The 27,514-nt window shown below is 40.5% G+C and overlaps 1 protein-coding gene across 3 annotated transcripts in view; it reads left to right on the forward strand.

Moving 5' to 3' along the window:
- The window catches only part of LOC149211001 (uncharacterized), a 543,418-nt gene that overhangs the window by 363,876 nt on the left and 152,028 nt on the right, over window positions 1–27,514 (forward strand). For all 3 annotated transcript variants that reach the window (XM_089396847.1, XM_089396848.1, XM_089396849.1), the window contains one exon: window positions 21,581–21,715. In XM_089396847.1, the coding sequence (XP_089252973.1) occupies window positions 21,581–21,715 (135 nt within the window). The remainder of the gene's footprint in view (window positions 1–21,580; window positions 21,716–27,514) is intronic.

The raw sequence follows: 27,514 nt of genomic DNA on the forward strand, positions 1-27,514 counted from the left end.
CAAAGGTAAGGGTGAAAGAGTTCAGTCATGTTTTCTTGGAAGGTGGCTAGCCCATTTTTTAATCCAAATGGCATGACCTTGAACTCATAATGCCCTTCATGAGTCCTGAATGCTATCTTTTTGACGTCTTCTAGCCTTGCTCGTATTTGGTAGTAGCCTGATCTTAGATCTAATTTGGAAAAGTATTCTGCACTGTGTAGTTCATCTAACATTTCATCAATGAACGAAATCATAAACTTATGTTTAATAGTGATTCTGTTTAACCCTATGTAATCTATACATAATTTGAAGGATGCATACTTCTTCTTGACCAATACTACAGCTGCAATGCATGGACGTCTAGTTTTTGTAATGATTTCATGCTTCAACAGGTCTTGTATTAAGCACCCTATTTTTGTCTTGTGGTGATGGGGATAACGATATGGCTTAACGTTTACTGGTGTTGAGTCTGGTTTGACTTTGATAATGTGTTCAATTTGCCTTTTAGGGGGTAACTTCATTGGTAGATCTTGAAAAACCTTCTCGTATTTCTGAATCAAGGATGAAATTTCTGATGGCTGGTGAGTCCCTTCCATCGACAATAACTCCAACTGCTAACATTGTGCGACAAATGCTGGTGCCCCCTTGCGAATAAATTTCATCATCTGCTGAGCAGAGATGACTTGTGTTGGTGGTGCTTGAAACTCGAACAACTTATATTTCCTTCCATCCCACTTGAATTTAATGAACTACTTTATGTGATTCGCTGAATATGTGCCTGGTGTTTGTAACCATTGTACACCTAAAACGATATCAACTCCTCCTAGTGGAACTGTATAAAAATTGGACCCCATCGCATATTCGCTTAATTGCAACTTAACCTTATGGCACTCGCCTACTCCATCTATACGTTTCCCATCTTCTACCATAACTTTTAAATCTGTTACTAGGTAAGCAAAAATGTTCAGCGATTTTGCAACATTGACATCTACGAAGTGGTGTATTTCCTGAGTCTACTAGAACGATAACGCTTTGCTTCTTGATGTGACCTTTAAGCTTCAGTGTCTGTGGTTGAGCTATCCCTATGATGGCCGCTAAAGAAATTCGTGGCATATCTTCTTTTGATTCTGGTCTAGGGTTTGCATTTTCTTCATTGTCCTCTTCGTCAGAGTTGTCTTCTGAAGATTCTTCTTCTTGTTCGGCTTCACAATTGTACAATTTTTGCGTTGTGCAATTGTGTCTTGTGTAATACTTGTCTCTGCACTTCCAGCATTTGTCATCCTTTTTCTTTTCGATACTAGATTGCTATTTTCCTTCATTTCACAACGATACATTTTTAACAGCTCTTCATCTAAGAATCTTCTCTGCCTTACTGCTAATACTTCCCATTCATGAGTGTATTCACTCACTGGTCCTTTTTGTTTCAGATGAACGAATCTCTTGTAGACATCATCCTCCTCCATGTCATGAAACCTTTTTAGCAGGGTGTTTTTAAGGTTTTACCAATTGAACAAGCAACCCATACATTTAGATGACCACCACAAAAACCAATCGTATGCTGCTGCTTCTAAGTAGTTGGATGCAATCATGAATCTTTCTTGCTCGTCGAGCGGAGGGTTTGCTAAAAAAATCACGTCCATCTTATTTACCCATATGACGATGCCCTTATAGTTCTTACCATCATACTTAGGTAATTCATTTTTGATCTTGAGATGGTTCCTTTTGGAAGATTGAGTATAATATTGGCTTCCTTCGAAGTGAATTTCTGGTATTTGCTACTTCTCATGCCTCAGGAATTCATGCTTTAGAGAAGTCTCACCTTCTGAACTCTTGGGACTCTGTGTAGTTGAAGGTGGATCAGTCCCTCCGAAACGCTGGCTCATCAAATTTTTAAAGTAAGAGATATTGTTGGCCAGTTGGTCCTGCTTACTAACTGACTTCTCGACGTTATCCAAACGTTTATTTAACTTGCTGATGTCCTCTTGAATTTTTTTCATATCGTTATTGTTGTTGCTTGCCATTTTGTTTGGTTTTTTTTATCAAGACATATTTTTTTAATTATATCTATATATATATATATATATATTTTAAAATAATTTATTTATTAATTAATTAATTAAACTTTAGTTATTATACTATACCGTTTTTTATTGAACATATAAAATCGATTTTTTTAAAACGAATACACGCCAACGGATTTGCTTGAGTCACGTCTATTGATCGTGACGTCACCCTCGTTTGAGTCACATCCGTTGACTGTGACCTCACCCGCAGCTTTTCCCGACATCAAACCATGGCCTCTCTTGTGTCTCCCGCTATGTCAAGATCGTGGCCTCATGGTTCCGTGTTGTCAGTCTATAGTGTTAGAGAAAACACAGTATCCACATCACAGAGCGTTGTTCCTCCACCCACGGAGCCAGGGAAACATGCGGATGCCCACTGTGTCATGACATGACTGTTGTTGATTTTAATGTACCTTGGACAAGTGGTTTCCCATGGGTTAGTCTCTACCCAGGGAAAAGTATTCAAAAATAATTCTTTTCCTAAGCGTGACTTTATAAAGTGAAAGTGATTTTATAAGTGGTAAAGTCAATGTTAAATTATAAAGTGAAAAGTCACTTTAGACATAAAGTACAATGCGGGTACTTTATTAATGGGTGAGTTAAAAAATAGAAAGTTAGAAATAATGCACATTTATTCTCATCCTTTGATCTAATGAATTTGAGGCATTAGATCTTACGGTTGCCCAAAAGTCATTTAGGGAAACAAAAGGGGGAAAGAAAAGAGAGACCGCATTCATTCTTCATGAGCAGATTGGAGAATGGAGGTTGAGAGCTGGAGAAAAGTTCTGAAGGAGAAATTTGTTGCAGCGCGCTGAAGGAGTGATTTCTGGGCAAAGCTGGGCATGGAAATCAAGGTTTAGAAGACAATAGAAGGTACAATATGAACAACATTGAATGTTGCGAGCTTCATGTTGTTCGAGAGAAGCTTTTGATTTTTTTTTGAAAAAAAAATCCATATAGTCTATATGGGACAATCTGTATAGTCGTATTTGTACAATACATATTTTCAGCTTCAAGTGGCACGAAAATTGAGGCAAAGTGAGCACAATTTTCAAAGAGTTTTGGGCTGAAGAGATAAGTTGTATTTGCTATTTGTTTTGTCTGCAAATGTATTTTTCTTGGACTTGAAGGATAAATAAATTTGAAGAGCTCTCTAACAGGTTTTCGCCGACAAATATTGAAGGGGTTTTGCCTAGGTCTAAGTTGACCAAAAATATATGTATTTTTATGTGTGTTGCTAGTCTGGTTATGTCCATATTTATTTTCAGCGTGTGTTGACAGTCCCATGTGTTTTATTCTGAAAATTTTATTTCAGCTTCTTCAGGAAAAGGAGGCCTAAGTGGCTTCAAGACACCTTGAAGGAAGCGGAGTCCGTTGGTCCTCTGAAGAGGGTGAACAGGGAGAGTGTGCCACCTGAGCGGTTTTACAGTTATGTAGCCAAGGCTACCAACAATGTTGACTCTGAGCCTACTAGCTATGAGGAGGTTGCCAGCCAGGAGTTATGGATGGTGGAGTATGCCTCTATCATTAAGAACAATGTTTGGGAATTGGTGCCTAGGCCCGAGGGCAAGTCAGTTGTGACTTCCAGGTGGCTCTACAAGATCAAGCATGTTGTGGATGGCAACATTGAGAAGTTCAAGGCCAGGTTTGTGGCTAGAGGGTTCTCACAGATAGAGGGATTCGAATGTGATGAGAGCTTCGCTCCCATAGCTCAATGCAGTTCTATCTGGTCCCTTATTTCTATTGCTGCAGAAATGGTTTGGCAAATCCATCAGATGGATGTGAAGACGCATTTTTGAATGGAGTTATAGAGGAGGAGGTGTATGTTGAGAAACCACAGGTTTTTGAGGCACTTGGGCGGGAGACCCATGTATGTCGGTTGAGGCGAGCACTCTACGGACTTAAGCAAGCTCTGAGAGCTTGGTATTCGAGGATTGATACTTGCAACAGATGGGTTTCACGAGGAGTGATGCAGAACCAAACCTATACTACATTGTTGTAGGGGATGATCCTCTCATTCTTGTGTTGTATGTTGATGACTTGTTCATTACTGGGGAAAAGAGACTGATTAGTGGTTGCAAGAAGGATCTTTCTATGGAGTTCGAGATGAAGGACATTGGGCTGATGCATTACTTTTTGGGGGTTGAGGTGTGGCAGGAGGAGGGGCATATCTTTCTAGGGCAAGGGTAGTATTCTGTGGATGTGTTGAGCAGATTTCACATGGCAGACTCTAGACCCATGTCTACACCTATGATCACCAACTGGAAGAAGCTTCATGGTTCAGATTCTAGTTTGGTGGATCCCACATTGTATAGACAGCTTATTGGGTCCTTGATGTATCTGGTCAACACTAGCCCAGATATATGCTTTGCAGTGAACACACTTAGCCAGCTCGTGGTTGAGCCCAGAAAGGCGCACTGGGTAGATGCAAAGTACATTCTTCGCTACGTGCAAGGGACTGTTGATTATGGTCTGGACTATAGGCAGGGAGATGGAGTGAGGTTGGCAGGTTACACAGATTCAGATTGGGCAAGTTGTGCCTGTTAGTGTCGGTCACGATGCCCTCCATCAGTGATCAAAAAACTCTTTGCATATGCATAAGTAGGTGTCTCATCGATGTCAGTTTTGCATTCCATTAGGCATGCTATAAAACTGATGGAGGAGCTGGTCCTTGTTCCCTTCTTGGCTTTGCTGGATCAGGTCATATCAGTTAATGAACTTGTGTCACGGTTGTTTTGTTTTGTCTTGAAGTCCAAAGTCTTAGGTCTAGGGTTTCAGTCAAATGTCATTGCAAGATCATGAGTCAGAGGTCCATGGGTCCCCAGCAAGCCGGAAGGAGGTATGTAAATATGTTTCATTGATATTTTCATCAGGTACAGCTCATTTATACCTTGGATTTAAAAACCCTGTTTTTAAAGCCAAGGTCATGTCAATTTTGTAAAAAATAAGGAAATTTCAAAAATTCTTCACAATGCCGGCAATAACCCTGGTCTCCTCGCCAGAGTCCATCAGATGGTCTACCTGCAAAAAGAACGGAGTTAAAGCACTCAAAAAGTCAAATTCAGGACAAAAGTAAACTCAAAACAGTGTTAAAAGAAAGAGCCAAAATAAAACATTAGAAAGTGGGTTTGGTAAGTAAATTTTTTCAAATTAGGCTTATAAAGAGTCAAATTCCCTCTAGAACACCCTCATTGTGCATCTAAGAGCTTGCAAAGAAGAGTGAGAGGGCGAAGAAGGCGAAAGGAGGCAAAGGGTAGCAAATTTGAACCATTTTCAGGTGCGCGACTTGTCAGAGGGCGTGCGCGACCTGTTGGGCAGTGCGCGACCTATCAGGTGCCCCTCCGCAGTGCAAAAACTCAACGGGCGCGACCAGTCAGGCTGTGCGCGACCTGTCCAAGCCTGTGCGCGACCACTCAGCCTGTCACTCACAGAACCACTTCAAATTTTCTCAAATTGCCCTCTTGCTTGCTAAATTGATCGAGGTAGGGTCTATTAACCTGTTGGATGCTTGAAATATGAATGATGGGCTTGTGTTCGTAGATATTTGCTACCAAGGAGGTAAAGGGAAATGGATTTTAGTTATTGCTTGTCAATGTAGGCATAGTGCTAGGGTTGGTGTTTTTTCAAGGTTTTAAACTCCCATTTATTCCCTCCATTGTTTCCCATTAAATTCACAATTGTTATGATATGTCTCTATCTTATCTCATTTGCAAAGAGTATTAAATCTCCTATCTCCCAATTTCTAACCCTATCCCCTTCTCAAATACATTCCCAAAACCCTAATGCCCTCCACACAGCAAGAACAAAAAATAAACACAGCAAGGATTTAAAAATGTTGTGTAAAAAGAAAAGAGCAATATAATGGTAAAATAATAAAACAAAAAAAAAAGAAAAAACAGAGAAAAGATGGCTGTGTATATTCAAAACAAAAACAAAGAAATGCAGCTGCATATATTTATAAAAAGACATACTGCTCTGAATATTGTTTACAAAGGAATGTTGCTGTGTCTCCCAAAAGACAAAGTCCTGTTTTCCCTTTTATCCCTAATATCCCTGTTTAAATAAAATTCCTTTTCCCTTATGACCAAATGTAAAAGAAGCCTTGTTCCTCTATGACTAAATGTACATGAATCCCTTTGAAAACAGAGTTTACCTTATGATGTACATTAGAAGACAAAAAATCAAATGAACAATGCTGTCCCATACCCCTGTTGAAATGCATGTCCTTTCCCTTTGTTATTCTCATACATGTTTTCCCTAATAAAAATATTTCTTTGCAAATGATTTCCCGATGATGTAGATGAGATTATATGCTTAACATTTTGTGAATTGTCCCTTGAAAATTCCCTGTTTTTACATATTTTCCATTCCCTATTTAAAAAAAAAAAAAGTCCCTCCCCTAACATTTCCTTCATGATTTTTCCCCCTTGAAAACAACATACTTCTCAGCATTTTTGCAGACAGGGCAGCAGTTAACTTTGTCTATTTTCTCCACTTTGCTCAAAAGCACCATGTCAACCACTGAAACCTATGAGCAAGGTGATGACCGGTCTTCTTCCACAGAGGTTGAGGTACAGCAGAGGCCTCGTAGGGGTGGCAAAGGTGGTCATCATAAGAGAGAAGAGCCCACATCTTTAGCAGAATTACAGGCCTGCCCTTTGGCAGTGAATTGTTTCCGATACATGTCATGTTTGCAGTTTTGTGAGAGGCTTGCTCAGATCTAGCATCACAGGGAGTTGGCCCGCTTATTTGTTTTGCACCTTCATGATGGGCAGGTCACTCTTGCAGGGGTGAATTTTGTGCTATCTCCGGAGGTGATTTCAGAGGCTACCGAGATACCAGATGTGGGTGAAGTGTGGCCCAAGCGCAAAATGCTGGATTATGTTTATTTTGAGCCATATGTCAGGCCAGCATTCATGAGCCACTTGTTGGGGGTCTTTCCTTTCAGATTCCTCCGGGGGGAGTATGCTCCGATCATGCGGCTTATCATGCATTACTTCACATGTGAGGGGAGATTCTCACAGGTCTTCTCTTATCACATTCGCCTGTTGATGCACTTTACCCGAGTGAGGATGATGAACATCCCGGTTTTCTTCTTCCAGGACATTCAGAGGATGGTGTCCGTGTTTCAGAGGCGGTCTCCAGCTCAGCAGTATAGGAGTTTGTGCCATCATGGTCTCATCCAGCTCATTGTTTCCCATCAGTTGAGTCAGCAGGGCATTCCATGGGCAGACTTCATTTCTCATGAGTTCTTTACAGTGCCATCACAGCCACACCCAGAGCCAGAGGTCATTTATGAGGAGGGAGGTCCATCTCACCAGCCCGAGATCATTGTTCCGAGACAGGTTGCTTCCTCACCTCAGGTCACCTACCAGAGAGGTCACGGGACCTTGTTTGCAGCAGCTCGACGAGTACTTTCTCCACAGCAGGTGGAAGGGGTCTCGCCATCATCATCTACAGGTCAGCGAGTGTTATCTCCACACCAGGTGGAAGGGGCCTCGCGTTCTCCATCAGCAGTACGAGAGGGCAAACAACCCATGACAGAGGAGGAGAGAGCCGGTGACACACAGGTTGACAGCATTGATCTTGATGCTCGCTCCCCCACTTCAGATTTGCATGAGATCATCCGACAGAGAGAGGCGGAAAACCGCTTGTTACAGCAGAAGCTCGACATGGCCCAATGGAAAATAAACTATCTTGAGCAGCCCAACAAGCAACTTGAGAATGAGAAAGAGTTGGATGAGCTGTGGAGGATTCGAAGTGACCGAGTCATCAACCGTAGGAGGCCCGGTGACTTGCTGCCCAAGGAGAGGGAATCCATGCTTATCCGTGTGAATGCACACTTGCAGAGGCTGTTAGAGAAGGCAAATGAGGACAAGAGGTTGCTACGGAACATGAAGAATCACTATTGGGCGAGGATGCATGTTTGCAAGGCGAAAATGAAGATGTTCCAAAGGAGGTTGTCCGAGGCCCGTAAGAGGAAGAAGAAGACCAACCCGCTCCGTATCTTGGCTGAGGCTTCTCTCACTCACCATGATACTCATTAGCATCCTCCTAGCAGCAAACTCAAGAAATTTTGAGAGTTTTGAAGCATGTTTGGCATTTTTGGGAATTTTACAGGTTTTGGCCATTTGACGGGTCTCACCCCGCGCGCGACCATACATGGGGGCAACTCAGAACGGGGAAAACTTTGCATTTTTGGAATTGTTATGCAAAAATACACTTGCCTATGGATGGGTTTCAGATTTTATGGAGATTTGGGCTTCCAAAAGCTCAAAATACATGCAAATTTTGACTTTCTGCCCCTATTTTGAGTTGCAGAAAGCTGTCTTGGGAGAAATGACTTTTGAGGGGTCAAATCAACTCCAAATTCAGAAATTCCAGTGGGGTTGGAAAGTAGACTCGCAGACCTTTCCAACGAGCTATCTTGCACCTGATTTGGACACCAGGAAGGCCCTCAAACAGAGCTGTGAATGTGTGCGACCAGTCAGAGTGATGTGCGCGACCTGTCAGGGAAATTTGCCTGTTTTGACCAGTTCGGCCAGCAAAACACTGTTTTCATCTTGGTTGACTTTTGAGGCATTTAAATGATGGATTTTTGTGTAATTTTCATGGCACTTAGATACTTTTACTCTCCTTGAATACTTCTAGAAGATTCTTTGATGTAAATGGTAAATATTTAATGCATGGATAGGTTTCCTAAGTTTTAGAGGCAAGTTGTTTTCACTGCCTATTATTTAGTGCTCAGTTTAGAATTAGTTGAAACAGCTCCTAGGAAGTTGAGCTCGACCCCTAGAGGTGGGGAAAGGAGTTAGATCATCTATATTATGCCTTCTCTTGCTCATTTTCATGGTTGGACTTTTGAGGGAGAAGCTCCTATTGTATATTTTACTTGTGTCTCTGCAATTTGAGGAAAAGGAAGACCAGGGTTTTGCAGACATCATTGGGATTCTTGTGGACTCTTGTGTTGATGGTGTGTTCTCTTATTGTAATTGTAAGTGTGTTTATGTGTTCCATCTCTTTCTTTACTGCAGCTTATTAAACAAATGAAGTGATAAAGTTTGAATTCATGCTTGCCATACTCAGCTTTCAAATTTGTTTAATGTTTATGTTTTCCACTGTCTAGAGAGGATTCAAAGTCATTGTTTGCCCTCTTTAGCTTCTCTTTTTTCTTCCTTGATCATCCATCTCAGCTAAAGGCATCAGCACAAACTCCTACCTTGCCCCAAAGACCCACCTGCAGAAACTGTGTCAAATCCCCGCACCCTAAAATTGCAGATCCTCAATTTGCCACCAAAAAACCCCAAAAACCCCCAAATCAACCTTTTAATCAGTTTACTAGCCTAATATCAGTGTCACTGTATTGGTCATCTCTGTCCATTGAATATTTTACTGAGATTGACCGGAGAGAGCCTTCTCATACCCCGTAGGGCTAGCTACGAGGTGAAATGGTTTGATGTTGCCTTGAAGGTTTACCTTCCTCAGCCTAGGGTGAAATCTCAAGCGCTAACAGTGCCTCTAATAGGAAAAGCACTTTAGGGTGTTGCTTCCAATTGGGTTTAACATCTGTGTCGTGGTTTAGTGGAAAGCAAAAGTCGGTTTCTTTGAGCTCTTTTGAGGCTGAGTATATGGCTGCTAGCCAGGCTAGTTGTGAGGCCATTTCGCTTCACAAGTTGTTGTATGGCCTATTTGATAAGGAGTTGAGACTGATGGTTTTCACTGTGATAATCAGTGTTGCATTAAACTCACGGAGAATCTAGTGTTTCATGACAGGTCAAAACACATTAACATCAAATATCATTTCATCAGGGACTATCTTCAGAAAGGGGCAGTGACGCTGGAGTATATATCAACAGATGAGCAAGTGGCTGATGTTCTCATGAAGTCCTTGCCAAGAGGCAAGCATGTCTATTTCAGGGACAAATGGGTGTGGAAAGAAACACTTTCCTCGATAAGAGGGAGTGTTGATTTTTAATGTTCCTTGGACAAGTGGTTTCCTATGGGTTAGTCTCTACCTAGGGAAAAGTGTCCAAAATAATTATTTTCCTAACTGTGACTTTATAAAGTGAAAGTGACTTTATAAGTGGTAAAGTCAATGTGGTGAAAGTGACTTTATAAGTGGTGAGTTAAAAAATAGAAAGTGAGAATTAAATGCACATTTATTTTCATCCTTTGATCTAAATGAATCTGAGCCATTAGATTTTAGGGTTGCCCAAAAGTCATTTAGGGAAACAAAAGGGGGAAAAGAAAAGAGAGACTACATTCATTCTTCATGAGCAGATTGGAGAAAGGAGGTTGAGAGTTGGAGAAAAGTTCTGAAGGAGAAATTTGTTGCAGGAAGTTGAAAGAGTGATTTATTGATAAAGTTAGGCATGGAAATCAAGGTTTAGAAGACAACAAAAGGTACAGTACAAACAACATTGAATGCTGTGAGCTGCACGCCATTCGAGAGAAGTTTTTTATTTTTATTTTTTGAAAAAAGAATCTGTACAATTTGTACAGCGGCATGGAAATCCATACATTCCGTACAGTTTGTATAGGACAATCCTTACAGTCGTATCCGTACAATACATATTTTCTACTTCAAGTGGGCATGGAAATCGAGGGAAAGTGGTCATAGTTTTCAAGGAGTTTTGGGCTAAAGAGGTAAGTTGTATTTTGCTGTTTTGTTTTGTCTACAAATGTATTTTTCTTGGACTTGAAAGATAAATAAATTTGAAGAGCTCTCTAACAGGTTTTCCTTGGAGAAGATTGAAGGGGTTTTGCCTGGGTCTAAGTTGACTAAAAATCTGTGTGTATTTCGTGTGTGTTGCTGCTTTGTTTATGTCCATATTTATTTTCAACATGTGGTGACCCGCTATTTCCACCAAATCGACCCATCAATCCATGGCCAGAAGCATCCATGATAAGTAAACCCAATCCTCAATTACCAAATGACAAGACTTACCTTTAGATTTGGGAGGCCTCCCTTCAAACATATGATCAATACAGGTGGGTGAAGGACCACATGGCTAGTTCATGTGGTAGAGAAATGGCACAACGAGCTAGTAGGAGGCATCAAGTGGCTACTGGCTGCCGGCTGAGGCTCATCATGAAGAAAAATTTCTCCTAGGGATATCACCCTCAAAATGGTGGGTAATAAGCCCAAAGGGGCCTTGAGGTCCCACTAGACGAGGGTCAAAGATTAAGTATGGCATAGAGAAAATGGAACTTGCAATCTCAATCATGGCTTTCCAAGTAGTGCCCCTCCTATAGCCCAAAGAGGCCTTGAGGTCGCACTAGACTAGGGTCAATGATTAACCCCCTTGGTATGGTGAGATAACAAAAATACGGTCAAGGTCTGTCAATCTTCCAGATCACCTAGTTATCCATACTAAATGTCCAAAACAAACAAGTATAAGCATTCAATTGCAGAATGATCAAAGTACCCTTTCGATAGTAGCCCACCTTCATCCAGGTGCTAATGTCAGATGGCGAGAGGCACATGGTATGCAAATGGTGAAGGCACATGGCCTATAATCATCTATTGGTGGTTGGTAGGGGCTGTTGGTTGTTTGGCTGACCCAATCGCTGCCAATTGTAGGAGAAATTTTCTTTCTTATGGGTTACCCATTTTGGTGGGTAATAAGTCTAGTGTGATGGAATTTCATTGGATCAACCCTCTTATTGCACAAGTGCTATAGGGGGTTAACAATATCTTTTCTCCTAGATTTCATTGTTGGTTGGGGTAAATATTGTCTTCTATCTGTGTTGTTTTTATCAATTATTGAGAGCTGTCCCAACACTGAACATTCATATTGTTAAGATGTGGGAAGCCTCCAGGAAAGAGGTGAAAATTCTAAAGTTGCATTAATTCTCCCGATTTATAAAATGTCTACATGATGTAAGTGTTATGAGGATCACTATGTTGTAAGTAATTGAGTTGGAAGGTCTAGAAGGTGCCATTAAAGCGCACATTCTGGCTTAAAGGAGGACTACAAAGTTAAAATACTTGTCTTTATTTCACTTTGCATTCTTTTGTTTTGCATGTCTTGTATTATGGCATTAGATTTTATCAAGTTCCTAATCGAAGTACATATTTAGGGTATTAAATGAATTATTTTTATTGAAGAATTTCAACACCCACTCCGGTTATTAGTTTTCCTTATCACTCCCTGCATTTAGTTTTAAATCCAAGCATGATAAAAATTCTAAAATTTGGAAATGACAATATTTTCTAAAAACACAAATTTAGAGATTTCACAACTACTGAAATTGCAGAAATAAAACACAACTAAATTATGACAGCCCCACATAGAAAATAACACAATGATTTTTGGTCAATGTGACCCTGGAAAAACCCCCCTACAACTCTGGGGGAAAACTAGTTTGAGAGCTCTTCTTTATTTCTAAAAATGATTTTACAGAGAAACTGAAATACACAGTGAAAATTCCAGCAATTACAAATTACAACTTATCTCAATTTCCGTGCTTGAACTCTGCCTCGAAAATCGTGCCAACCGGCAAACTGCTAAAACAATTTTTTTTCTATCAATAAAACAACATTAAATGCTATATGGATTGCCTCGAAAATCGTGCCTAAAACCTGTTGTACATGTGAGAATTCTATCACTGTAGCAACTGATTTACTTTTCCAACTTATTCCACAATAAGTTATTCATGACATTACTTCAATAAACATTAAAATAAATACTGCTGCAAATATCACACTGTAATACATAAACAAACATATGTTCAAGAATCAACACATTGACAGTTATTTTGGACAATAGTCCTTGGAAAAACCCAATGCGGGAAAACCAGTGCAGCAAGGGAGGTTGTTATTATTCAGCGATTCTTCAGTACAACAGGGTGCCAAACTGGTTTACCGACAAAGAGAAATAATTCTCCAACACTTCTCCCAATCCTAGTGTCAGCTCGGTTGACCTCTGCGTGGCTCTCCAACCTTCTGCATTAGCCCTGCTTGACTGCGTCAGCCCTGGGCCTCTCTGTGTCACCCACGCAGGCCCAGCTAGTGACTGCGTAGTCTTCTGTTGCCTCTTCGTCTGCCTTAAAAGCCTTGCGTCTGCCTCTCCTGCCTTAGCGCTAATCTTCAGTGGCTGATCCCTCCTCTTTGGTCCATATTTGCTACCTCCTGACTGTTCACCAGACAACTGGTTCAATTTCTTAGCTAATCCTGCTCCAGAAATTGAACTGATTGGTCTGCCTCAGTGTTTTCTCCAAGTGATCCTCAAGCCTCCTCTTATACTTTTTTTGTTGACACATCAACGACCAAGATTAAGTTCCTAATCAACGACTAAGATTAGATCTGGCTTGATTGACGACTTTTGGACCATTCTAACACAATTTTATATTAATTCACATTAATATTTTAATTTCCCTAAGTTTAGACTCAGGGACTCCATTAAAAATATTAATTATTTTAATATCTCCCAAATTGTTTAGAATATGCCCAAACCCTTTCTGGGTATTGGAGATCTCATGTGCCTTAGCCTCTCCACCAATTTTCGTGGTTAGAGCACATTCGATGCTACCCCAAATCAACACTCCCTTTTAGTGAGGACTGTGCTCTAGTAATACTTCTCACTGAGTATCACCTTGATCACCTAGCATCGGTTCCTGTGCTGATACTAGGCCTGTTGCCCAACAACCTCTACACTGTTGCATCATGTACTGCTACCCATGGCCTTGGCACTGCCATTGCTGCATCCGTACTGCAACTCCCTCTACAAATTTGTTGTTATTACTCCCATTTCTGCTACTGAAATGGGTTCTTTACCAGCCCCATCTTTTCCCTGAAGTAGTCAAACTTTGTCCTTTCGAGGGCCTTGGTGAGGATGTCTGCTACCTGTTCTCGTGTAGAGTGTAGCTCAACCATACAGCTCCTTGTTGGACACAGTCCCTGACAAAGTGACACTGGATATCAATATGCTTCGACCTATCATGAAACAATGGATTCTGAGAGAGCTTGATACAACTCTGATTATCACACATGATCCTGGTTGCCTCCATATTTCTTCTTAATAGGTTCACAAGCAATTTTCTAAGCCATATGGCCTCACACAAAGCTGTGCTTGCCACCATATATTATGCCTCAAATGAGCTCAAAGCCACAAACTTCTGTTTCCTATTGCACCAGGCGGTCATTCCCGATCCAATGTTGAACAAAACCCAGAGGTACTTTTCCGATCCACTGAACTTCTTGCTCAATCTGCATCAGTAAATCCACTCAATCTGATATCCTTACTCTTGGTGTACAAGAGTCCATAATCGACTGTTCCCTGTAAGTACCTGAGAACATGTTTGGCTGTTGCCCAGTGCACCCTCTTTGGTTCCACCATGAATTGACTAAGGGAGTTGACAACGTAGCAAATGTTTGGCTTGGTATTGACCAAATACATTAGGGACCCTATGAGCTGCCTGTATACGATGGGATTGCCATCCTTGTCTTCTGATGCATCAATCTTCTTCTAGTTGGTGATCATTGGCATAGTCATAGGTCTACAGTCCTTCATCTCGAATTTTTTCAGGATTTCTGTAGCATACCTCCCTTGCCCAAGGAAGATTTCTCCCTTCTATTGCCAAACTTCCAACCCTAGGAAGTATTGCATTCGTCCCAAATCCTTCATATCAAATTCTGTGGCTAGGTTCTTCTTGCAGTCCCAAATTAGTCTGGATGATTTGGTTAGAAAGAGATTATCCACATACAATACTAAGATTAGCGGTTCGTTCTCTACAACCAGATAGTAGAGATTCAGATTCGTGTCACTCTTGACAAACCCCATCTTTTGCAAGTAGACATCTATTCGACCATGCCATGCTCTCGGTGCATGTTTCAGCCCATACAAGGCTTTCTTCAATCGGCATACATGAGACTTCTCATGAGTTTCAAATCCCTCTGGTTGTTCAATGTATACCTCCTCTTCTATTACCTCGTTCATAAATTTCGTTTTGACATCCATCTGATGGATCTCCCATCCCTTCTGGGCTGCAAGAGATATCACGGTTCTAATAGATATATACTTGGCTACCAGGGCGAAGGTCTCCTCATAGTCAATCCCTTCCTTTTGAGCATACCCCTTAGCCACAAACCTGGCCTTGTATTTCTCAACACTGCCGTCTGCAACGTATTTGATCTTGTAGATCCATCTTGAACCTACCACTGATCTGTCTTGAGGCCTTGACACCACCTCCCAGATATCGTTTACCATTATGGAGTTGTATTCTTCCACCATCACATCAAGCCAAACCTGGTGTTGAGCTACCTTCTTGAAACTGGTAGGCTCTCCATCCTGAGCTACTAATGCCCGATATCTATGTGGTTGTTTTTGCTCCCTCTTATTGTTTCTTGGCGCACTGATGAAGTCCTCTGCATTTCACAAAATCTGACGAAGTTCCCTGCTAGTTCTTCCTCTGCCAGTAGGTGCTTCTATTCGCTCCTCCTCCTCATCCTGAGAATCTTTCTGCCCTGAGGAAGAATTCTTTACTTCTGTTGGTTGAAGAGGCTTAATTAACTGCTCCTCGAAAGGCATCTCGCGAGATCTTCTGAAAGCCCTGTCCTCTGTAACATAAAAACTATGGCTGAAGCAAGACAATTGATAGCTTGGAAACTTGAATGTAAAAATACACACAGGTATTTAATAATAATAATTTATTAATATATATAAAATGTATAAGTGATATAAGATGCCTTGAATGCTACAATGAGGCCCTGATTTTATACCTCAGTAGGTGACCTTTTGTGAATGGGCATGTCTTTTAGACATGCCTTTTCACCTAACTTAATGACTATTTAACCTAATTAATATTTAATTATTTAATATTTATATTTAATTTATTTATTTAATTGTTATGAATTATATTCATAACATCCTCCATGAACTTTACATCTCATCATACTACTACCTTCCTGCTCTCTGGAAGATAGGTTCTATATGCCTTAGCATCCTTGCTATATCCCATCAGATATCCCTTTTCCGTAGTCTGATCCAGCTTCTTTCTCTTTTCTTCGGGTATGCAACAATATGCTAAACTCCCAAATATCCTGAAATGACTGACTTCAGGTGTCTTCCCTGTGAAGACTTTCTCTGGAGTGATCTTGCCCAATGGCCAATGAGGAGTCCTGTTCTGAACATAAATTGCTATGTTGCATGCTTCCGCCTATAGGAATTTTGGCATATCCTGATCATACTTCATGGTCCTAACTGCTTCTACAATAGTCCTGTTCTTTCTTTCTGCTACCCCATTCTTCTCCGGATTATAGGGAGCTGTCCACTCTCTTCTGATGCCCTCCTTAGCGCAAAAATTAGTGAAGTCTTTATCGAAATATTCTCCACCATTATCTGATCGCAAAACTTTTATTTTCTTCCCAGTCAGATTCTCCACCAGAGCCTTGAACTCCTTGAATCGACAGAAAACCTCATCCTTGGTTTTCAGAAAATAAATCCAAGTTTTCCTTGAGTGGTCATCAATGAAGGTAAGGAAATACTTGGCACCATTGAGAGCTTTGACGGACATAGGTCCGTAGATATCTGAGTGTATCAATCCTAGTACACTCTTGGCCTTGTGTTTGCTCCTAGGAAATGCTGCCTTGGCATACTTTCTTAGAGCACATCCCCTGCATACATCATCTCGTTCCGTACTCAGATCCAGAACTCCTGTTACAGTGCTCCTGAGAATTCTCAGAGCTCCATGGTGCAAGTGATCCATTCTTCTGTGCCATAGTTCATTAAAGTCCTTGTGTCCATGACTGCCTATTAGTGCCATTGGTGATTCTAGTTGTAATCTATACAACTGATTGCTTTTGATCCCGATCTACACTTTCTTTTTCCAGCTCGGGTGTTTGACGTATACCTTCTCCTTAATGAAGTAGATGTCATAGCCCTTTCCTTGTAGTTGCGACACGGAAAGTAAGTTCATCCCCAATCTTGGTACATGCAACATATTTGTAGCGCGAAACCGTTCTCCCGATTCTGTCTGAAAGACTATGGTACCCTTCCCTATTGGAGTACACTTTGCCTTGTTTCCCATGGTGATCTAAAAGTCATCTTCTCTTCTCAATATTCTGAGAAACACTCCTTGATTCTTGTCATATGCCACGAGGCTCCACTATCTATATACCATACTTCTAATGATGCAGCACTAGTCATAATGCCACTTCTTATTCTAGCTTGGAAGCTAACATAAAGAAATCGACATCTCTTTCTCTTGTGTAGTCTTCTGAAAATCCGTGTGAGTCCCTTGATGTGGATGCCTCTGCATCGTGGTCTCGACCCATAACTGATTTTCCATTTCTGTCTCTGATTACTCGCTTTGATACCATATGAGAATTCTATCACCGCAACAACTGATTTACTTTTCCTACTTATTCCACAATAAGTTATTCATGAAATTACTTCAATAAACATTAAAATAAATACTATTGCAGATATCACACTGTAATACAGAAACAAACATATGCACAAGAATCAACACATTGACAGAGTTATTTTGGACAATAGTCCCTGGAAAAACCCAATGCGGGAAAGCGATGCAGCAAGGAAGGTTTTTATTATTCAACTATTCTTCAGTACAACAGGGTGCCAAATTGGCTTACCCATAGAGAGAAATAATTCTCTAGCACTTCTCCCAATCCCAGTGTCAGCCCGACTAACCTCTGTGTGGCTCCCCAACCTTCTACATCAGCCCTGGGCCTCTTTGCGTCACCCACACAGGCCCAGCTAGTGATTGCGTAGTCTTTTGTTGCCTCTGCGTCTACCTCTCCTACCTTAGCGCTGATCTTCAGTGGCTGATCCCTCCTCTCTGCTCATTACTGGTTGCCTCCTGATTGCTCACCAGACCGCTGGTTCAATTTCTCAGCTGATCCATGACACAACTGTCGAACCCAACCCAAAACAACACCTGAAAGTACTCTTCCTATCTGAAGCACAACCTGCCCAATCTAAATCCGTGTACCCTGCCAGTCTCACTCCATCGCCCTGTCTATAATCGAGGCCAAAATCAACAGTCCCCTGCAAGTAACGAAGAATGTGTTTTGCAGCCACCTAGTGCACTCTCCTGGGCTCACACATGAACTGACTCATAGTTTTAACTGCAAAACATATATTTGGTTGAGTGCTGACCAAATACATGAAACAACCAATCATCTATCTGTATAGAGTAGGATCCACCAATTCAGAATCAGAAGCGTGAAGCTTCTTCCAGTTAGTGATCCTCCATGTGAAATCTATTAAGGATATCCACAATGTACTTCCCTTGTCCCAGGAAGAAATGCCCCTCCTCCTGCCACACCTCCAATCCCAAAAAATAATGCATCACGCCGATATCCTTCATCTCAAACTCTGAAGCAAGATCTCTCTTGCAACCCTCAATGAGTCTCTCTGCACCAATGATGATTAAGTAATCAACATACAACACCAGAATGAGAGGCTCCTCACCCACCACAATGAAGTATAGGTTCAGATCAACCACACTCTTTGTGAAACCCAACTGCTACAATCATGTATCAATCCTCGAGTACCAAGCTCTAGGAGCTTGCTTCAGGCCATAGAGTGCCTTTTTCAATTTGCATACATGGGACTCCTTCCCATGCACCTCAAAGCCCTACGACTGTTCAATATAAACCTCCTCCTGAATGAAGCCATTGAGAAATGCAGTCTTCACATCCATCTGGTGGATCTTCCAACCCATCTCTGCTGTAATTGATATAATGGAGCGAATAGATGTATACTGAGCTACGGAAGCTAAGGTCTCCTCAGAGTCAACTCCCTATACCTGTGAGAACCCTTGCACCACAAATCGAGCCTTGAATTTCTCGATGTTTCCATCTGCAACATGCTTTATCTTGTAGAGCTATCTGGAAGTAACAACTGATTTATCTTCAGGCCTCGACACTGCCTCCCAAACATCGTTCTTCATAATAGAAGAATACTCCTCCATCATGGCCTCTCTCCAGAGCTGCTGGCTTGCTGCCTCCTCATGACTAGAAGGTTCGGTGTCAACAATGCTTGTTACCAATGCCATGTAACTACATAACTGCCTAGGTGCTTTACTCTCTCTAACCTGTCTCTTTGGCCCAACAACTGATGTGGCCTCACGCAAGGTATCTTGAAGCCACTTGGGCTTCCTCTTCCTTGAGCATTCTTCTCCCACCAGAGTGAAAGAATCCTCATTATCATCAGAAGCCTGAACTCCTGAAGGCCTGCCAACTGACCTCATGCCTGAATCTGTGCCTGTAGATGTTGAAGTACTGTGCGAACTGTCCATTAGTGGACTACCCTGTGAACTGCTCTGCAGATTGCCTTGTAGATTTCCTTGCATGCAGCCCAAAGAACCACCTACCTAAGTCTGAGAGCCACTGCTCACTGATGGACCGGACACTGTAATCGATGTACGTCTTGATCCCTGAGCACCGGATCCTTATGACTGGCTCAACTGCTTCTGAGGGTCTGGTGACTCCAGACTGTGACCTCCTGAAAGCTCTCTCCTCCTCAAACTTCACATCTCGCCTGAAAATCACTTTCCTTTGCACAGGAATATAAATTTTGATAAGCTTTCGAGGTCTTGTTATAATCCACAAAGATGCCCTTGTTTGTAGTGGGCTCTAGCTTGGTCCTTTTCTCCTTGGGGACATAGGAATATGTAAGGCACCCAAAGATATGAAAGTGCCCAACATCAGGCTTCTTCCCAGAAAAAGCTTCCTCTGGAGTCACATTCCCCAAGGCACGATGTGGACTCCTATTCTGCAAGTACACAACAATGTTGTAGGTCTCTGCCCACAAAAATAAAGGTAACCCCTAATTATGAAGCATGGCTTTGGAAACCCCTACAATGGATCTGTTCTTCCTCTCCACAACCCCATTCTGTTGGGGGTTGTAAGAAACTGTGAACTCCCTCCTGTTGCCTGCCTCAGCACAAAAATCAACAAACTCACCAAGGGTATAAGCCCCTCCATTGTCTGACTTGAGGACCTTGATCTTCCTACTTGTCTGGGTCTCCAAAAGAGCTTTGAACTCTTGAAACCGCTTGAAGACCTCACTCTTGGTCTTCAAGAAATAAATCCAGGTCTTCCTGGAGTGGTCATCAATGAATAAAACATAATACTCATAGCCACTCAAGGATACATGAGACATCCGACCACTCACATCGGTATGAATCAAGTGAAGGATCTCGGTCGCTCTGCTGTCACTGCTGGGAAAAGGGGATCTGGTAAACTTCCCCATAACACATCCTCTGCATACATCAAGGTGATCAAAACTGAAATCTGGCGTACCAGTGGTGATCTCCTGCAATGTACTCAAGGCCCCATGATACACGAGCCCCATCCTGCGGTGCCAAATCTCATACAACTCTGAACTGCTAGATCTGTTGTCAGTCCTGTCTCAGGTGCTGCTACTCTATGCCATTAGGGGCTCGAATGAGAACTTGTACACCTTGGCATGGCACACACCAATCACTTTAACTGAAGAAGCTGAAGAAACCTTGGGATGCTTGCCAATAAATGCTGTTGCTCAGATTTGCTGAAATGTCTTCTTGATGCTTTCTTTCACTTCCTCATTGCTCATAAATTTTCTCCTTGCTTTCTTTTCTCTTTCTCTCAAATGCTCATGAAAGAATGAATTGATCTTTTCCTCTTCTCTTCTCCTTTTATTCTCTAAATGACCTTTTGGTTTACCCTAAGATCTAATCGCTAAGATTCATTTAGATCTAGGGATGAGAATAAATGTGTATTTAATTCTAACTTTCTATTTTTTAACTCACCCACTTAAATAAAGACCCACTTAGCCTTTTATTTCCATAGTCACGTTTTCACTTTCTAATTTTTCATTGACTTTAATAAAGTCACCTTTAAATTAGAATGTAACTTTACCGCTTATAAAATCACTTCTAAATTAAATTGACTTTACCACTTATAGAGTCACTTTAGAAGGAAAATACATATAAATCTGGACACTTTTCCCTAGGCCAAAGCTCAAAGCCTTAGGGAACCACTTGTTCTCTGGTACCCAAATTTTAACATTTATAACGTTGGTAGGTGTGTGGTTAAATGCTGGTAATTTTTATGTTAATGATTAGCAAGAAGGAAAGTAGAGGTTTGGCACCTTATCCAAGAAGCAAAGAGCAAGTTGGTTTATATGTAGAGTTGAAATGTATAACACATTTAATATTAAAGTACTAATATTTTTCATGCTTCATTACAAGGATATGGATACACATACATATATATTTAGGTACATGTATAGGTATGTATGTATACATATATTTATATTTTCTTGCATATATATATACGTAGACGTGAATTTATGTAAAAGTGCATATTCCTTGATATTCTTTTTTTTCGTAGTTGCATTTCATATCATTTACATATGTTAATAGTGATTCGTTCTAGTGTACTATTGTCATGCTATGTTTCATTTGTTGGTATTTTTTGTTCTTGTTGTCTTTTAGTTTTATAGGTTCTCTTTAGTATTTTTGTTATTTAAGTTAAGATTGATTATCCTTTTCACTTGGTTGATTTTTTTCAACTTTTTGTGTTTCAGATCATCAATTGGATTTGAGTATAATGATACGCATAATTCAAGTACTGCAAGCATCATTTTGCAAAGGTCATATCAAGATGGCATATCAACTTAACTTCTTGCTTACACTTATTATGTCTTGCAAGGCTAATCATGGTAAGTGATATTGATATTTTTGGCTTTATGATGCTTATGTAGAGTAAAGTTTGTCTAAAGGCCTATTAAAGTAAATATATAAAAGTCTGTTTATATTGGTGCAACCATATGTTTTGATTTGTTCTATAGCTAGTTGAGTGAAAATGTGACATTAATATGGATTGCAAACATAGTCTCTTACTTATAATGCTTTTTCTCTCCAAGTTCATGCCCAACTTTTTGATTCTTATTTTGGATGTGTAGTGTCTTTAGCTTTAATTTGATATTGGTTTCAAAGAAATGAAGTGGTAATTATTTGATAGAAGGAAAATAAAGAAACTATATTAATGTTCACAAATCACTGGAAAGTGTTAATGGGGCTTGTTATCCACCCATGTGGGTAACCCCTAGTAGAAATTATTTTCTCCAATTGTTTCAACTTTTTAGCCAAAAATCCTATCATGATCCACAAATAGCTAGCCTTAGATGCCTCTCATCTACTCTCTTGTCAATGCTTTCTTTCATCTAGCCTACTCATCTGATGAAGGTGGGCAATCTATTATGGCGTACATTAACCATCATTGTATCCAAGTGTTTTGATTTAATGTTTAGATGCATTCTAGTAAATCATAGGTTGAATTGGATAACAAACCGCTATTGGTTGTGTTGTCGCCCTAATTGTACAGGCACCGTGACAACCGCTCAGGGCGGGGGTTGTCATGCTGATCCCTGCCCACTCCGTTTTAGCTATCTCCCAACAACAGACTATGGGGGGTAGTCCCTATGGAATGAGGTGAAGGAAAACAAGTTGGAAACCAACTTGTTTGGGAGACACAGGTGAATGACCTAGTTACTTGGTTAAATTTAGCAAGATTAATTATTAGACTAGATTTAAAGTATGAGACCAGTGCCTTAGTGGAGTAACAATTCTTGTTTATGGTAAATTGAAATCAAGTGATCGGATGGACACCCGTTGTTTTAATGATTAACTAACCTATATGATATGCAAATCTTAGGACCTATGTGAGATGCAGTGATCTTGGTTGATTTTAATTATATGCCCGTTGTCGCGCAGATTGACACGACAACGCTCAGACCGGGGGCTGTCACTCTGATCCCCGATCCCTCCGTTTAAGCCTGTCTCCCGCGGCTAAGGGGGGTAGTCCCTGTGAGATGATGAGACCAACTGTCAACCAGTTGGTTGGGAGACACGAGACACGATTAAGATAAGCACTAAAATAATTTGATTAGCTTAGCAGACCAGTGCCTTAAGAGATTTTTATTAAAACGATTACTTGTTAGATGATATAGAAACATAAACCGTGAACAACAATCATTTGTCATCAAAAGGTATCAGCTAAATCACATAACCAAAACGATATCCAGCAACTGAGAATTTTGAGAAGATAAATGCTTAAAACCACCAAAAGAATCGTAAATCATTAACCAGACATCATATTCGCATCTCGACTTGAAAAAGATCTCAGCATGAAAGATGATAATTCCAGAAAATAACTGGATCTGACGAAGAAAATTTTCCACAAATTTTTTATACTTTTTTCGATTTTTTTTTTTTTTTTTTTAAAGTATCAAGCAAAACCTAAAAATTAACCTAACTATAAAAATAAAACTAAGGCTAAATTTTTTTATAAATAAATCTTTTTTTTTTATATTTTATATTTTTATATATTTTTTTTTATTTCTATTTATTTATTTATTTTTTTATTAAAAGCAAAATTTTAAAACTATATTAAAATCTAAATAAAACCTAACTTAAACTAAGAAAAAAAATTAAAATCCAATTACAATCTATAATCTAAAACATAAGATTAAAATCTACTTTAAATATAAAACAGAACTATAGCAAAAACCCTAAGGAATAAAACAAATACAACGCAATTATGACTACGGTGCTATGTATAACATATGATGCAAAGGAGATCCAACCCCTCTGGAAGAATGGATCAGGAACCCAGTCAAGATCCAAAAGAATACTTCTGCCATATGGAAAGCTACATTGGAGTCCTTTAAGGTGATCGAGCAAGGACTAGCTTGGAAGATTGGGAATGGTGAAAAGGTCAAGATCGGGAAGGACCCCTGGGTTGGCTGCAATGGTGACTATGCTCTCTCCCCTGGCCTGATTCAGCAGTTAGAAGATAAAGGTCTCCTTTTTCTAAGCCAAGTGGAGAAACCAGGCTATTCATCCATCTGGGCCCAAGCCTGGAAGAATGGAGAAGACTTGGAGTTGGAGCAAAGATGGTGGAATGAATGGAGAGTTTATACCCAGGAACTCTTCAGATCTAATGTTAGGCTGAGTGACAGACAGGATGAATTAATTTGGGCTCATGCAGACTCTGGGTATTATGCTCCAAAGAACGGATATAACTTCCTTATGACAAGGAAAGGATGGGGAGAGCCGGAATGGTGGTCGAAACAGCTATGGAAACTCAAGAGCCCTCCAAAGTCAAAAATTCTGTTCTGGTGCATTTTAAGAAGTAAAATTCCTACTTGGGACATCCTGCAGACCAGATTCATGCATGGGCCTGGGAGATGCACCTTATGCAAATCAGAAGTAGAATCCATAACGCATCTTTTTCTAAAGTGCCCAGAAACTCTTAAGATATGGAGCGAGGCAGGAAATCTTCTGAACAAAAAGCCTGAATGGGAAGGTAACAGTGTGCAAGAAGCTTGGCAGAAGTGGTGGCACTCACATCCCCATGGGAACATGCGCAACCTTCCTCTAATCATCAGCTGGGGAGTTTGGATTGCCAGGAACAAGAGCATCTTTCAGGACAAGGAAACCCCCGTAGTCATCACAGCCACTCAGAGTACTGCCATCTTTTCCAGTATTCCCGAACCTAAGGTAGTCCACTCCCAAAGGAATGTTCCAGAAGTGCAGTTAGCTGAAGGAATACCACGGGCCTTTTTCGATGGGGCATCCCAAAACAATATAGCAGGAGCAGGCCTAGTCATCCAAGAATCTCCAACGCACATTCTTAAAGCCTCTGTGGGACTAGGAACAGGCTCAAATAATCTTGCAGAACTGCTTGCTCTAAAACTCCTCATCTGCTGGCTCATCCAAAGGCACACCCTCACAATTCAAATTTTCGGTGATTCCCAAAATGTGATCAGATGGGTAAATGGTCAAAGTTCATGCAGAAATCAGGTCTTAAAACAAATCTTGGGAGAAATACAGAGACTTAAATCTTTTTTTAACAGTTTCTCACTATGTCATATTTACAGGGAAAGGAATGACACAGCGGATAAACTCTCTAAAGACGGTCTTCAGCAGATTTTAGGCAGCTGGAAAATAGAAGAAGATGAGCAAGGCCAAATCAGAAGATCGGATCAGCCGCCTTATAACCAATTCCTCTGATTCTGTGGCAGAAATTTTTGTTTCTTTTTCTCATATACATTTTAAAATTCCTACAGCTCCGGTTGTTCGGCTTTTATTATCTCTCGGCTATGGTGGCGGATTGTTTTTTCCTCTGCGCTGTGGAGACACGTTCCTGAAGGTTTTCTTTTTGATAAGTGCATTGTTACGTTTTCAGTTTTCAGTCATAAAGGATTTTAAAGCAGGGAAATTCAAAGACAGTCCCAGCACTTTAAAGAAATATGCTCTGGCATAAGGCAGTAATTTTTGTAAATCAGTTATGATAGTCACTCTGGATGACAAGTGATGCTCCGGCATTTGCAGTGTAAACTTTTTATAAACTCAATAAAAAGTTTCGTTTTTTTTCCTTTGGAAAAAAAATAACTTATGATGCAAAAGAACCAGCAATCAAAAGACCCGACACATATGCCCAAAACAAAATTCGATTTTCATGCTCCGTCTGCGTGAAAAAGGAAACGATTTTACCTGGGCAGCTTTGATAGCAGAAGGCGGCAATAAAAATGCAACAATGCTTACCTGGACGTAACCACGCAGAACCTCAGTACGTATTGTATGACCACGACAAACAAATGCGATTTTCCTGATCGGTCACGTCAAAGGCTGCCCCAAAACACGCTGCTTTCCTGACGTTTTCTGCGTGTATATCCTACCTCATGCCGCGGTTCGATGTGTGAAGCCCGATACCCACGAAAACTCCGCGTGAACAGTTGACGGCGGTGATCTGAAGGATTTCTATCTATTGAAACACTAGAGCAGAGTAAGTTCACGCCAGAAGTCTTGCTATGCAGGCACGCCCGTGGATAAACAAAGAAAATCAATGCCTTATTTTTTGGAAAGCCGCCAAAGAGTGATTCTTTTTACCCTGCTGACACGTGGTTATCTTCTTACGGCAGACAGCGTATTGAAAGTTTCGGTCACCAGGCAACAACGTTTTGGCATTTGCTGATCGTTATGCAATCACGCCCTTAGTAGAAATGGACGTTGAGAGAACATTCCCTTGGAGATACCCTGCCCCTGTAATTGCAAAAAAAAAGACAAAACCCTAATGAAAACTGCATAAAGCAAGAATTTGAAACCCTAGATCAAAGAAAATTGAAACCCTACGACAGCTGATTAATTTACAGATTTGGCCCCTTAACAGCCAGATTCATCAATAAGCACAGAAAACATTTTAAAAATAAAAATTTAAGGTTTTCACTGTGAAGAACTTCAGAAAATCTCTCATGCAAATCAGAAAATAAAACTGAATGATAGACCCAGGATCAAATCCAACTGGGCTCAGCGAAAAATGCTTGCGGGAGTTGGCTGGTTCAGCCGAGAACTTCCCCGAACGCCCACAAAATTCCTTCAGAAAATGCTTTCTGCACAGCTCAAAACACCCGTCAATAAAGAGGGCAAAAATGCTGTTAGATCTCAAACAGTAATGGAGATACCTGCCATTACTTCAGAAACCCTAACAGCACTCAAACCCTAGCAAGTGGACAAGATACCTATGCCCACAATACTCTACAAAAAAGCTATTATTAATGGCTGAAAAGAAAATATGCAGAAAATTAAACAATCTCACAGCATTTCAAGAGAGTAACACCAGCAAGATATGGAACCCAAAGTCTTCTTTTATTAACCAGAAACAGATTTACAAAAGAGCTTCTTCAGTACCAGACTCACAGATCAGATCTCTTTGAAATGACCCCCAGCACCCTATATAAAGGAAATGATCCCAACGGCTAGTTCGAGTGATCCATGTCGAAATGATCTCGACCGTCGATGAGGATCAAGACATCTCTTAATCTCATCCGTCGATTTATTAAAAAATGATATTTTGCATGCATTCACATTGACTTAAAATATTATTATTTTATTATTTAGGGTTTTTGCTCTATTTTTTATTATTATTTTTTATTTATTTCATTTTTTTAATTTTTTAATTTTTATTTATTTTTTCAGATGGATCATCGAACTAAGCCTTCGGAAACATCACCTATGACCTAGGACTTAGGACTCATGAGAGGATTTAAAACATTTTTCAACCCTCAAGACACATTACATCATGACTTTTACAATTTACATTTTAAGGGGACAAACCCACTTAATACAGACCCTCACAAATCACCCAGTTTCTGCGACACACTTATAATCTAGCAGATCAACACACTAGGATTCTCCTAAAATTCTAATGACAAAATCCATCCCGGCTTTGGGGTCAGGTTTGAAGGAAAACTCTGCCGATCATGGATCGGTGAGACGAAAAACCTTCCGGGATGTAGATTACCATCAGAAAGTTAGGTCCACCTAGGCAATTTACATACATGACTCATGTCTGCTAAGATTATTTACACTTCATATATGCAGACTGGGTTTACAATCAAAATGATTAAGCTGCTGATGACTGCAGGATGGCACGGACACACTGATCAAGTGCTGCC

Source organism: Pinus tabuliformis, chromosome 1_2 (genome assembly GCF_031772625.1).
Source record: "Pinus tabuliformis cultivar Carrire ecotype Pingquan chromosome 1_2, CPIR1, whole genome shotgun sequence".
NCBI classification, from domain to species: domain Eukaryota; kingdom Viridiplantae; phylum Streptophyta; class Pinopsida; order Pinales; family Pinaceae; genus Pinus; species Pinus tabuliformis.